At 35.0% G+C, this 13,382-nt stretch overlaps 1 protein-coding gene across 1 annotated transcript in view; it reads left to right on the top strand.

Annotated features, from left to right (window-relative positions):
• Positions 1 to 1,772: 1,772 nt before the first annotated feature.
• Positions 1,773 to 13,382, top strand: part of LOC141395033 (uncharacterized) — a 123,040-nt gene continuing 111,430 nt past the window's right edge. The window contains exons 1-2 of the mRNA XM_073970399.1: positions 1,773 to 1,961; positions 2,008 to 2,166. Coding sequence (XP_073826500.1) covers positions 1,773 to 1,961; positions 2,008 to 2,166 — 348 coding nt within the window. The remainder of the gene's footprint in view (positions 1,962 to 2,007; positions 2,167 to 13,382) is intronic.

Here is a 13,382-nt window from a genome sequence, read left to right as displayed (position 1 = left end):
TTTTTGATGACTATGACAACTCTGAATTCTATTTTTATCCTCTTATTTTGCGATAGTTTTGTGAGTGACACCAACCTGCCAGTAACTAATAGTTATCGTTAGTAGCTGGTGCGCTCGATAACTCGCGAACGGATCAACCGATTTGGTTCAAATTTTTGGTATCGTAATATTTTGTTCAAACAATTTTCACTAAAATGGTAACTCTCAAAGGATTTTGAATTGGTCATTACTTTGCATGTGGTAATAACAGTGTTCTTGAAGCAACTTTAAATGGAAGAAGCTTACACCTGGCAAGTTTTTGCCGATTCTGAAACTACAATATTCATAGAATAACTAAAATGTTGATGAATCAAAATGAGATGTAAACCAAGGCAAATATAGAAGGTAGCCGATTCGGCGAATTGCTACAACAAAGCAACTTTTTCCGTAACATAATACAGTAATTTCTATTTACCTGCATCATTCTTACCTGCGTTTTGGATTTTGCTGACCAACAAACATTTTTTAAGCTACTATTTTCTTTATTCCTCTATATAAATTGCATTTTAGTGCGTAATACATAGCTGCGCATTAGGCATAGCTGCATCGAAAATTTGGTCGTTTTATTTAAATTTGGTTGTACAATTTCTATTTATCTGCACAACAATTTTTTGCGAACCTAAAATAAAAATAACGTTCAACCACTCTGTTTTTTGTATGTTTTTGCACATGAAAAGAGCAGGGAAGCCAAGTTGGTGGTTTTGCCACCACTTGTGGTGTTTTTGATGTACAAAAAACACTATTTAAGCAGGGATGCGCCTTGTTTTGGGTAAAAATCGCTACAGACCTGTGATCTCAGTAGAGTTGGCATCCCTGGATAAGAGAATTCAAAGTAGAAAACATTCTCGCATTCTCTCGCACACTCATCGAAAACAAATCTAAGAACACTACAACATAACACATATTTCCTAGACAATTGCTGAAAAAATTTTCTTTTTGTTTGTGCGTATGATGGTGCTTTCTTTAAAGAAGAAGTTTTAGTTGGTTTTTGATTTTTAATCTGAAGCAAAGAGATTAACGTCGCTTTCTGTGAAAGATAAATTGGAAATTATAAATGCTATAGAAATTAAAAATGTAAATAAGAAAGACATATGTTTGAAATATAAGTGTTGTATTAGCACGGTTAACCGTATATTAAAGAACAAAACTGAAATAAAGAGAGATGCCGCAAGATGCTCTAATTTAAAACAGAAACGCAAACGAAAAGGGTTGTACGATAATACCGAAAAGGCACTTGCAACTTGGTTTGATCAGCAAAGACAAAAAAAAATGCTGTAGTTAGTAGCCTTGTCTTATTGAATAAAGCTAAAGAGTTTTCTATGCATTTTGGTGAAAGCTTTGAACCAGATGCCAGTTGGTTATTCAGATGGAGAAAACGTCAAAATATTAAAGTTGGTAAACTCCATGGGGAGAATACAGAAAACAATAAAGAAGGTGTCAGTGTCTATATTGCTAACATCCTCCCTGATCTTATAAAGGGATAGGATCCACAGGATATTATGAACGCTGACGAAACCGCTCTGTATTACAAAGCTTTACCTACAAGTACATATTATAGACCAGATGTTCCACCGGTCGGTCATAAAAGCCAAAAAGTTAGGTTTACTTTACTCTTAATAAGTAATTCAGCAGGATCCTTCAAAAAAGTTTACGTTATTGGGAAAGCAAAAAATCCTCGTTGTTTGAAGAATGTAAAACCACCAATTCCATACTTTTCTAATAAGAAGGCATGGATGACTACTACTCTGTGGCAAGAAATTTTACAATCGTTAAATGAAGAAATGCGAAAGGAAAATAGAAAAATTATTCTATTTGTTGACAATGCTAGCTGTCATAAATCTGAACATCTAAGCAACATAAAACTTGAATTCTTACCACCAAATACTACTCAGATTTTCAAAATTTTAATAATTTTAGGCTGGGTTTTTGCTTAATAACAACATCGTCACTGATGAAGTAACATGTCAGGATTTTGACATCATAACAACGGTCGAAGATAGCGCATCATACATTCATTGCGATGATGATGTTGCATGTTACGGGGATTTGTCTGAGGGTGAAATAGTTGCAGCAGTTACTTACAATTCATCAAATGCAGAAAACGAAGAGTTAGAAGATGAGGAGGATGTGGATTCTATAGAGCCACTAACACTTAGCGAAGCATTGTCAGCTCTAAATATATTACAACAATATTGTTTTTATAAAAATATTGACGTATCTTTTGATCAGGCAGAAACAGAAATAATAAAAGGTTCGGCAAAGATAGCAAAACAGAAGACTATAACAGACTTTTTTTGAAAATATCTATACTGTGTAAATGATCTCATTCCTATTGGATACATATAAACAATTTTATGTTCCTTATTTGATTTTAATTCCTACTGAGAAAGTACAAATATTTATACAAATCAATGAATTATTATTTTTTATTACTTTTAAAGTGAATTATTTATTTTATGTTGAATTGTTTTGTTTAATATAATCAAATTACTTAAATAAACGCATAAACATATGCAAAACATTGAATGATTCCTCTATAAAATTTGTATTTCAACATTACTTTTACCTGCCCATTATATGCACGTATGTAAAATTATAGATACCTGCTTCGTTGCGCAGATAAGCGAATTTAAGCTTCGTGCATTTTGGGCTTTCCTGCACAAGATGTCGTGCAATTTTTAAATGTGCAGGTAAACAGAAAATACTGTACGTCAAAATTTGTAAAGAGAATCAATTCGCCTTGGCGCTTAAATTTGCAGCGATTTAGCTTCGGCCAATCAGAACAAGATGTTTGTTTACATTTCACAATTACAACAATTTGTTTGTTTGGCAAAGCTGTTGTTTACATTTTTAGGCTATGTCATACCAAAAAACATAACCAGCTATGATAGCAAAAAGCATAAACTGTGTGTAAAATGACAATTTCGTTGTACATATGAATTTGCATGTGAATATACAAGCTACATAACATACGTAAAAATTCAGTTGGCCTGATGGCACCTTAAGATTTTGGTCAAGATTGAAAGATATTTCAGAGTCAACATTTAGAAAAAACAAGTAAAAAAGTATCAGTCAGCTTTGCCGACAGAGATATACCCTCAGCATGTGCAAATTTTGGTCGTATGAACCGACAAAAATGTTGATTAGGATTAAAGTTCAAAATTTTTGCGGAAAAGGTACTTAAAGGAATGGACCGACATAGACCATGGGGGTGCCATAGAGGGTTTTTACACCCTTCGGGCAGTTTTCTCAATAAGTATGGACTTGCCCCTGAAATAACTTTTACCATCGTAATTGAGGCAGCGAATGTAAGTTGCTTCAACAAAGTGATTCAATAGCAGGTCTTAAAGTGAACTTATTCAAAATTTTGTGTGGGAGGTACGGGATGGAGTGGACAAATATAGTCCATATTCGAACCTGATCTATATCTGGTAGATATTATGAGAATGTGTTATGTATGGACCAAATCGGTCACTCCCATCAAGAGTTATCGTGCGCCCAATTTTTCCGAATATTTTTGAACTTTTGTGGGGTAGGTACCTGAAGGAGTGGACCGATATGGCTTATCTACGAACTTAAACTAAGTTTGGAAACAATATTACGAAGGCCAAATTTTGGCCGGAATCGGCATTTTTGTTCGAGAATTATCTTGCGCTTCCACCCATAAACATGGTGTCATAGGGTTTGTTTTTAAACTTTCAGGCTATTTTTCAGGAAGTATGGACTTGCCCCTGAGGAAACTTGTACCTTCGTATAGGGGACAGTGAATACAAGATGTTACAACAAAAAACAAGGCGATTTGTGAGCAGGTCCTAAACTGAACTTTTCCGAAATTTTGTGTGGGAGGTACTCGAAGGAGTTTAGAGATTGAGTCCATGGTAGAACAAGAAAAGGTAGCAGCAATACCCAGCTAACTGAACTGGGCTGTAGTGTTAGTGTCAAATTCCATACGACATTTTATATATTTATTTCTATGTTCGATGTATATTAGGGATATATATTTTTTGAAGAAAAAAATTATTCATCTGAAATAAAAACAATTTCCCATAAAGACTCCTTCATATCATTGACATGTAACCTCCTCCAGGTCCGAACGATATGTCGCACACTAAAACACCACTTATAGAGGCGGTACAATATTTGTCAATATGTGTGGTATTTTGTTAAACTTGAAAATAATAAAGCCCTAATAAACATGTGCTTCTTGTTTTCAAAAACAAAAGATTGAAACAGCTTCTCTTTTTTCAATGAATTACGAGCGACCACAAACATTTTTGCAGGAATTCTACTTCCTGCGTGATATTGTGCATTTAGTGGAATGATATGGAAACATTCAAACTGAAAATGTAACGAGTTTTCATTTATGTTTTCCAAAATATTCAATCAAATGTGAAAAATTATTAGTTTTTTAAATTCCAATAATTTATAGACATTTCCTTATTTTGTTTACATTTATATTTGACACTAACGTTCCAAACAAAAACAAATTCCTTTGTGGTTGTTGTTCGAGTTGTATTTGTTGTAGTATTAACTTTACCTTGTATTTGTTCTACCATGGATTGAGTCCATATTGGAACCTCATCTAAGTCTGGTAGAAATTTCATAATGTGCAAAGTAATGACCAAATCGGTAACTTCCTTCAAGAGTTATCGTACGCACAAATTTTCCGAACATTTTCGAACTTTTGTGGGGGGGTACCGGAAGGAGTGGACCTATATAATCCATCTTTGAACTTGAAATAAGTTTGGACAAAATATTACGAAATTCAAATTTTGGACCGAATCGGCAGATCCGTTCGAGGGTTATCTTGCGCTCCAACCATTATACACGGTGTCATAGGGCTTTTTGTAACTTTCAGGCAATTTCCTCAGGAAGCATGGACTTGCCCCTAATGAAACTTACAGCGTCGTATAGAGGACGGTGAATACAACTTGCGTAAACAAAAATCAAAGCGATTCGAGACCAGGTCCTAAACTGAACTTTTCGAAATTTTGTGTGGGAGGTACCCGAGGGAGTGGACCGATTGAGTCCATATTGAAACCTCATCTAAGTTTGTAAGAAATTACACGATGTGCAAAGTATGGACCAAATCGTTTATTCCCTACAAGAGTTATCGTGCGCACAAGTTTTGCGACAATTTTTGAACATTTGTGGGGGAGGTACCTGAAGGAGTGGACCTATATGGCCCATCTACGAACTTAAATCGAATCTGGACAAAATAATTCGATACCCAAAATTTGAACCTAATCGATTGATCCGTTCGAGAGTTATCGTGCGCACCAGCCAGCCAGACAGACAGACAGACGGACGGACATTGCTAGATCTACTCAAAATTGTCTGAAACGGATATCGTACAAACATACTCGGGGTCTAAAACCATTATTTCGATGAGGCACATTTTTGGTCGTATCAAAGTGTAAATACCCACTTTAGCCTAAAGGCTGAGGGTATAAATATGTATGGAATTCAGAAAAATGTTACTGTATGAGGCATATCTCTGACCCCGGTCGGGTTTTTGACTAACTTTTTTAAAGAGTAGGATCCCACCATTACGCAAATAACAAAAACTTTGTCAAAATGAAAAAAGAAACAAGAAGAAAGGGCTATCGATGGGCTGGGCCGACCATTTAATACCCTACATCACATTTATTGTACTACTCCTGCATTACAACAAGAGTACTTAATGGTACTAATTTTGGTACATTTGGTAACTGGTGACAATTAAAATAATAACCTCGAAATTTTATATGGGTATCGCAATTGGTTTCAAGAGGTAAGATAAGGAGTCTGCTTCATCTGGTGGAATAAACTTCTTGCTTTTTCATACCACTTCCACCATAGCATTATGGGCCCAATGACGGGTTTTTATACCCTCCACCATAGGATGGGGGTATATTAAGTTTGTCACTACGTTTGTAACTACTCGAAATAATAATTGTAGACCCCACAAACTATATATATTCTTGATCAGCGTGCAATTCTACATCGATATAGCCATGTCCGTCCGTCTGTCCGTCTGTGGAAATCCTCTAGAGTAGGTGGATGAAATTTTGGGAAAAATCTATGATTTGTACGTATGACTTTTGGTATTTGATATTTGTCCCATTTTACCACTGAATTGGTGGTAATTTGGTATATTGTGTCTTCAGAGGCCAAAACAGTCCTAACAAAGTTGGTTTATATAGGTCCACGTTTTGGTATAGCCCCCATATAACCCCCCATATAAAGTACGCGCCATTTTAATATATTTTAAATGTATTAGTCCCATTTGACAACAGAATCGGTTGCAACTTTGTATTTTGTGTTTCCAGAGGCTAAGAAAATTTTCTACCATAAAATGTTTATATAGGTCCACGTTTTGATATAGCCCCCATAGGACGATACCTCCTGATTTTCGGTATTTTAAAGGTTTTGGCCTCATTATCACACCGAGATGGCTGAAATTTGGTATTTAGTCTTCGTTGGGGATATAAAACTCCCCCCCCCCCCCAGAAATTTGTAGGTATAGGTCCGAGCCATCATATAGCCCCCATAGAACGGTAACTTCCGATTTTTGGTATTTTGAAGGTTGTAGCCACATTAATCCACCGAAATGGCTGAAATTTGTGGTGGAGGGTATAAAAAGTTCGGCCCGACCGAACTTAACGCTTTTCCCACTTGTTTATGTTTATAATGAGCATAAAAATACTTTTGCAAACTTTGGAAGGAATCGGTTCAGATATAGCTTTTATATACATATATGTTTCAACCGATTTTATCAGATGTTATATTTAAGCCGCATGAAGGTCACAATTTGCATCCGATCGCTTTAAAATGTGATATGGTATATGCTGTTCAATTTAGAATCACGTCCGGGAAATTAGGCTTTGATCGGTTCAGGTATATATGGTAAATTTCAAATTTCCTTTACAATTACATAGAAAAAAATTAACAAGTTTTTTGGCGGGCACATCCGCTATTTTTGGTACATGGGTTACGAAAAAAATCGTGGTTTCAAATCTGTTCGCGTTCACAAAATTGGATGCTGCACTCAAAAGTAATATGGGGTTTTACTCTCTTATAAAGAAAAAAATACAGTTTGTCAAGTAATTGTTTTCGAACCAAGAAAACTAACATTTTTCTGTATTATTTTATGAGAAATGACTGATAATAGGGATAAAAATGTCGGGTTTTTTGCAGAAAATAGTTGGTAGACTTATTAAAGACAAGATAGGATGTATAAATAAAAAATTGACCCACGTAGTCCAACAAAAATAACGAAAACCGATAACTACATATAATTCAAGCTGTCAAATAAATGTTTTCGAAATTTAATGGAGGTTCCAAAATAACCCATATTTTTGGTAAATTCTTGAAAATCATGACATTTTATGAATGTTATTCTTAAAAAGGGTTAACTACTAAGAAGTATCAACAATATTAGGCATAGAATATCACCACTAGGAGGATTACCATGTAGACCAAGGGAGTACCAGGTCACATTAAATGTAAACAGGGTCCTATAGGTCTTATACCGGGAATATCTGAAAACTAAGGCGTTTTATGAGTTATTTTAGTTCACCAGGATGGACTGCCATCAATTACAATAAATATTACCTAGAGAATAATTAGATCAGGGGAGTTGCCAGATCTACTAAAAGGTGACAGGTTATATAAACAGTAAACGAGGCCACCTGGATGCATAACCAGGGATTAAAATTTGCTTATTTAACTCAAATTGAATTAAGGGTTAAGGGAATTATCCAACATAAACCAAAATACGACATAAAAGTACAAAAATAGCTTAGAAATGCATATATAAGATATTGTCAGTCTATGCTGATTTTTAATGGGCCTCCGATTTCAACTGTTTATAGCGAGTTTAGAGAAATTCTCTAAGTTTTTTGTTTCCATGCAAAGACTGAAGCATTATTTACCCATCAACATAATCGTCCCCTTAAAAATGTACTACAGTAGTACTGCAGAGTACGCGAAATGTGTCCAATAGGTCGAAGTATGCATTTCCGAAATTTGTAGAAACCTTTACCCCATACATTTCTAAGCAATATTGGTCTCCTACTGCGATATTTCCGATTGTTTTGTGAAATGCCATTATCTCTTAATTAATTTTAAGTAAAAAAAACAAACTCCGGTGCCCTGTTTCGGGGCCCAGGTGGCCTCGTTCACTGTTAATATAACCTGGTACCTTTCTAGTCTATCTGGTAACCCTTCTGATCTAATTATGCTGTAGGTAATATTTATTGTATTTGATGGCAGTCCATTCTCGTGAACTAAAAAACTCATAAAACGTCTTAGTTTTCAGATATTCCCGGTTTAAGACCTATAGGGCCCTGTTTTCATGTAATATGACCTGATACTGCCTTGGTCCATATGGTAACCCTCCTAGTAGTTATATTCTATGCCTAATATTGTTGATACTTCTTAGTAGTTAACCCTTTTTAAGAATAACATTCATAAAATGTCATGATTTTCAAGAAGTTGCAAAAAATATGGGATATTTCGGAACTTCACTACATTTCGAAAACATTTATTTGACAACTTGCATCACATGTAGTTATTGGTTTTCGTTACTTTTTGTTGGACTACGTGGGTTAATTTTTTATTTACTCATCCTATCTTGTCTTAAATAAGTCGACCAACTATTTTGTGCAAAAAACCCGACATTTTTATCACAATTATCAGTCATTTTTGATAAATTAATACAGAAAACTGTTAGTTTTCTTGGTTCGAAAACAATTACTTGACAAACTGTATTTAAAAATTCCTATTGTGTTGTACTAAGAACATGTATATATGAATCTCTAACAGCATTTGATATCTATCCGTAGATGCTAAAATAGTTGTTAAATTTATTTTTATTTTCGCGGAAAATCAAAAATTTTGAAGAAATCTTGGAGTAAATCAAGGCGAATTTAACAAGGTGATCCAATAGTTGACGTTAGGTTGTAGTCTTCATTTGCTGTCAAATTTTTTTGCGCGAAATATCCACAAAAGTTAGGAGAAAACGTTAAAATGTTATTCGCGAAGCTTAAACAAAGATGTTGTACACAGATATTTTTTATAGAAGCGAAATATTTGTTATTTATTTTTGATTAAAAATATGTTTTGACAGCAAATGAAGACATAGGTTGCTATTATTGTATCACCTTCTTTCTTACACCATGGAGTAAATTTTATTTATTCTATTGCAGAGTCCATAAAAAATCTCTAAAAAATAATTTAGAAATACGTACAAAATCTAGACAATGCGTAGAAAACTGTGAGACCAAAATAAAAAAACAAGTAAGAACGGAGTTAAGTTCGGCCGGACCGAACTTGTTATACCCTCCACCACAAGTTGTATTGAAGTAAAATGGAATAATTTGTTTCCTTTCGTGTATGAAGAAGTCTTAATACTAAATTTCAGCAATTTCGGTAAAACAATGTGAGGCACCATTCTATGAGGGCTATTTCAAAACGTCGATCTATACCGACAAATTTCTTACGGAAAGTTTTTAGGCTCATAGAAGACTAAATACCAAATTTCATATATTTCGGTAAGATAATGTGGCTAAAACTTAAAAAATACCGAAAATCAAGAAGTACGCTTCTATGGGGATATAGGAAGACGTGGACCTATACTGATAATACTCTTCTGGAATATTTTATTACTCATGGAAGACGAAATAACGAATTTCAGCCATTTCGGTTGGATATTGACGTCGCAAACTTCAGTATTACGAAAATCGGGAGGTACCGTTCTATGGGGGCTATATCGAAACGTGGACCTATACCGACGAAATTTAGTCAGAAATGGGGCAATATGAAAGCGTGGACATATTTCTGGCGAACAGTTTTATATCACATTGAAGACTAAATACCAAATTTCAGCCATTTTGGTGGAATATTGAAGACACAACCTTCAAAACACGAAACATCGGGAGGTACCTTTCCATGGGAGCTATATAAAGGCGTGAACCTATACCGACAAATTTAAAGGGGAAGTTTGAGTACCCCCAACGAAGTCTAAATACCAAATTTCAGCCATTTCGGTGGAATATTGAGGCCACAACGTTCAAAATACCGAAAATCGGGAGGTACCGTCCTATGGGGGCTATATGAAGACATAGACCGACACCGACAAAATTCTGGGAGAAAGTTTTGTACCCTTAAAGAAGACTAAGTGCCAAATTTCAGCCATTTTGGTAGGATAATGAAGCTAAAACCTTCAAAATACCGAAAATCGGGAGGTACCGTTCCATGGGGGCTATATGAAGTTATGGACCGACACCGACAAAATTCTGGAAGAAAGTTTTGTACCCCTAAAGAAGACTACGTACCAAATTTCAGCCATTTCGGTGTGATAATGAAGCTAAAACCTTAAAAATACCGAAAATTGGGAGGTACCGTTCTATGGGGGCTATATCAAAACGTGGACCGATATATCCCATTTTCAATACCAACCATCCTGCAAGTAATAACAATTTCTGTACCAAATTTTGACTCTCTATCTTTAAAATTGCGAGCTGTATCTTGATTTCAACAGACAGACAGACGGACGGACTGACGGACGGACGGACAGACGGACATGGTCAAATCGACATAGAATTTTACGCTGATCAATAATATATATATACTTTATAGGGTCTCCGACGAATATTTCGATGTGTTACAAACGGAATGACAAATTTAATTATACCCTCCATATGGTGGAGGGTATAATAAAGAACGCGTTTATAACTTGCATATTACAGCAACAACAAAGAACGGAAACTTTGTTGGAAATTATTTCAAAAATATATTTTTGGTTAAATACGAAAAATTTGAAAAATAAATGTTGGGAGTTATTCTATTATTTCGCCAAATTTACATCCAAATCCTGAAGTATTTTGCTTAAACTTCTACAAGAAAAGTAATTAGTCATCGTGAAAGTATATTTACTTTCTGTGATAAGCAATAAAAATAAGAAGTAGAGAGTAATATTGAAATTACAATCAAAGAAAAAACATAGAAGTTAAAAACCGTATAATTCGCGAATTGGTTTAAATCAGTTGAGGTGCATGTGCTTTTCGGATACAGTGAGTCCAAGTCTATCAATATGCATGGATTTTTCCATGTTTCATTCAACGGCCAGTGTGTGCCATCAGTTGCATCTTACTATTCAAAAAACCTTTAAGTGGCCAAAAATTACGCGATGTGCATATGATTATAAGGTGCATCCGATTTCAATGGCCGCCTATTAAAAATACGTCACTATAAATTATTTTAGACAGATTCGTCAAAAACTGCGGATGTGCCACCCCATTCTATTTTGGGATAAATAGGGATATTACTCCTGAATCTTTGTAATTTGTGACAAATCTTTTTGGCAAGTATTATAATCGCGTATAAAGGATTACATTTATGCAAAAATAATCAAAGAAAATCGCGGTTTAATTCGCGGAATTGTCAAAATATTTTTTGGCAGATTTACCTACTTTCAAGGTATCTAAAATCACGCGGGGTTCAGGGGTACCTGTACGACAGTTGTAAATTTTAAAGCCAAAAAACAGTTTTTTTTTAGAAAATTTACGCACCAAATTTTCGCCTTTGGACTCCTATTACTAGGAAGCTGTACGGAGCACACTCGTGAGATATACATCGAACGACGTAGAATCGCGAGTTCTACAATCCTATAACTAGTTTGGATTATTATCTAGTTGCACCCTCTAATTATAAAACAAAATCGAAAAACACTGAAATCAAAACTTCAAAATGTCAGCATCGATTTTAGGGGGATGCAGTGTATATATCGAAAAGTCATACACTAGAACCATGTTGCCCAAGGGGAATTCTTTAGTTCTTTCTTTGAGCACAGGTTCAGAAATCAAAAAAGAACTCAAAAAAACTTGTTTACTTCAACACAATTTTCCCATTTTTTTATATTACCACCAATGCAGCTTCCACGAAAATTATTTGTTATGGTCCATATTATGAGATCGTGGCTAAAACACTTTAATTAATACAAATATATTCATATTTTATAAAATATATTAACAGTTCGCGACTTATTAAATGGTGAACCTCAACTTCAACGATTGAAAAATTTTTTTGAATATTACCATATACATATCTACATACATATATATAGAAAATTATTCAGGTCTGCGCCATGATGTTTGAAATATACATTCTCTGAAATAGCTGGACCGAATTTGATAAAACTTTGCCTGGAATCTCAGAGATTATTAGACGTATTGGTATAAAATACAATAGTAATTGTGACCTCCATCATTAGTTGATGATTTGGAAGTAGAATACCGCGATCGCGTCCGATTTTTGAATACTTTATAATTGGAGGTTAGGATTTTTAATTTGCACGCAGAAGGTTGTGTGTTCGATTCCCCGGTTAGGCGATAACCTGTAGGTCCCATATCATTGAGGTAATATGAATCGGGGCGCACTCATTGGTATGAGAGAAGTCTCCCTTGTCCAGCCTGGGATGTTTGTGGAACAATTATATAGATGTTTGTAGTCCCAGTTACTAAATTAAGAGATCTTGAACATAAAGGACTTCAAAGAAAAGTGCGAAAACTTTTGTTCTATGCCCTGATTTTTACCTCTATCAGGGCAACGCCGTCATTTGTTGGAAAATAACTTCAAAAACTTGAAATTTCTAGCCAAATTTCCTACAAAGGGATATTGATTACAATCATGCCAAAATTCCGTCAGGAACATAATTCTTTCTGTGGGAATCAATGACAACATTGCTGAAGACGATAGGAAACCAATTATTCCACCATTCTGATTACAAAAATTGCATAAAAAGCCAACAACTTAGTAATTATTAATCGATTATTGTGGTGCATCTTTTTTAATGCTCACTTTAAAAATTGCTATTTTTTGTTTTCCGGTAAAATTTGAGTGTAACCCCAGCAAACCAAATGTCGGATGTCCGACACGTCTGAACAATTTTGGAAGCAACGTCGTTCAGATTTCGTTCAGATTTCTAAACGATTTTTCGGTGCGGAAATAGTTCAGATTTTGTACCGATTTCGTTCCGATTTCGGAACGAATGTCGGAAAGAAATTTCCTTTCCGAATTTCCCAAGGATTTTCTTCAGATTTCGTTACGAATTCGGATCGAAATCGATACGATGTCGCTCCGACATTTCGTTCCGAAATTATGTCAACCACTTCATACAACTTTCGTTAAGATATCGTTACGATTTCGGATCAGACATCGGACGTATCGTCCGAATTTTGTTCCGATTTCGTTAAGATGTCGGTACGATTGGTTTGCTGGGACGGTACTGTAAACGGAATATTTTTAAAGACAACTTTTCAGCCTACAAAATTGTTTTTTGAATTGTTAAAAAATCTAAA

The sequence above is a fragment of the Musca autumnalis genome, unplaced genomic scaffold (genome assembly GCF_047663935.1).
Source record: "Musca autumnalis isolate F117 unplaced genomic scaffold, ASM4766393v1 scaffold_2, whole genome shotgun sequence".
NCBI lineage: Eukaryota > Metazoa > Arthropoda > Insecta > Diptera > Muscidae > Musca > Musca autumnalis.
The sequence above is the reverse complement of the archived record's forward strand: the minus strand, read 5'-3'. Positions and strand labels throughout refer to the sequence as shown.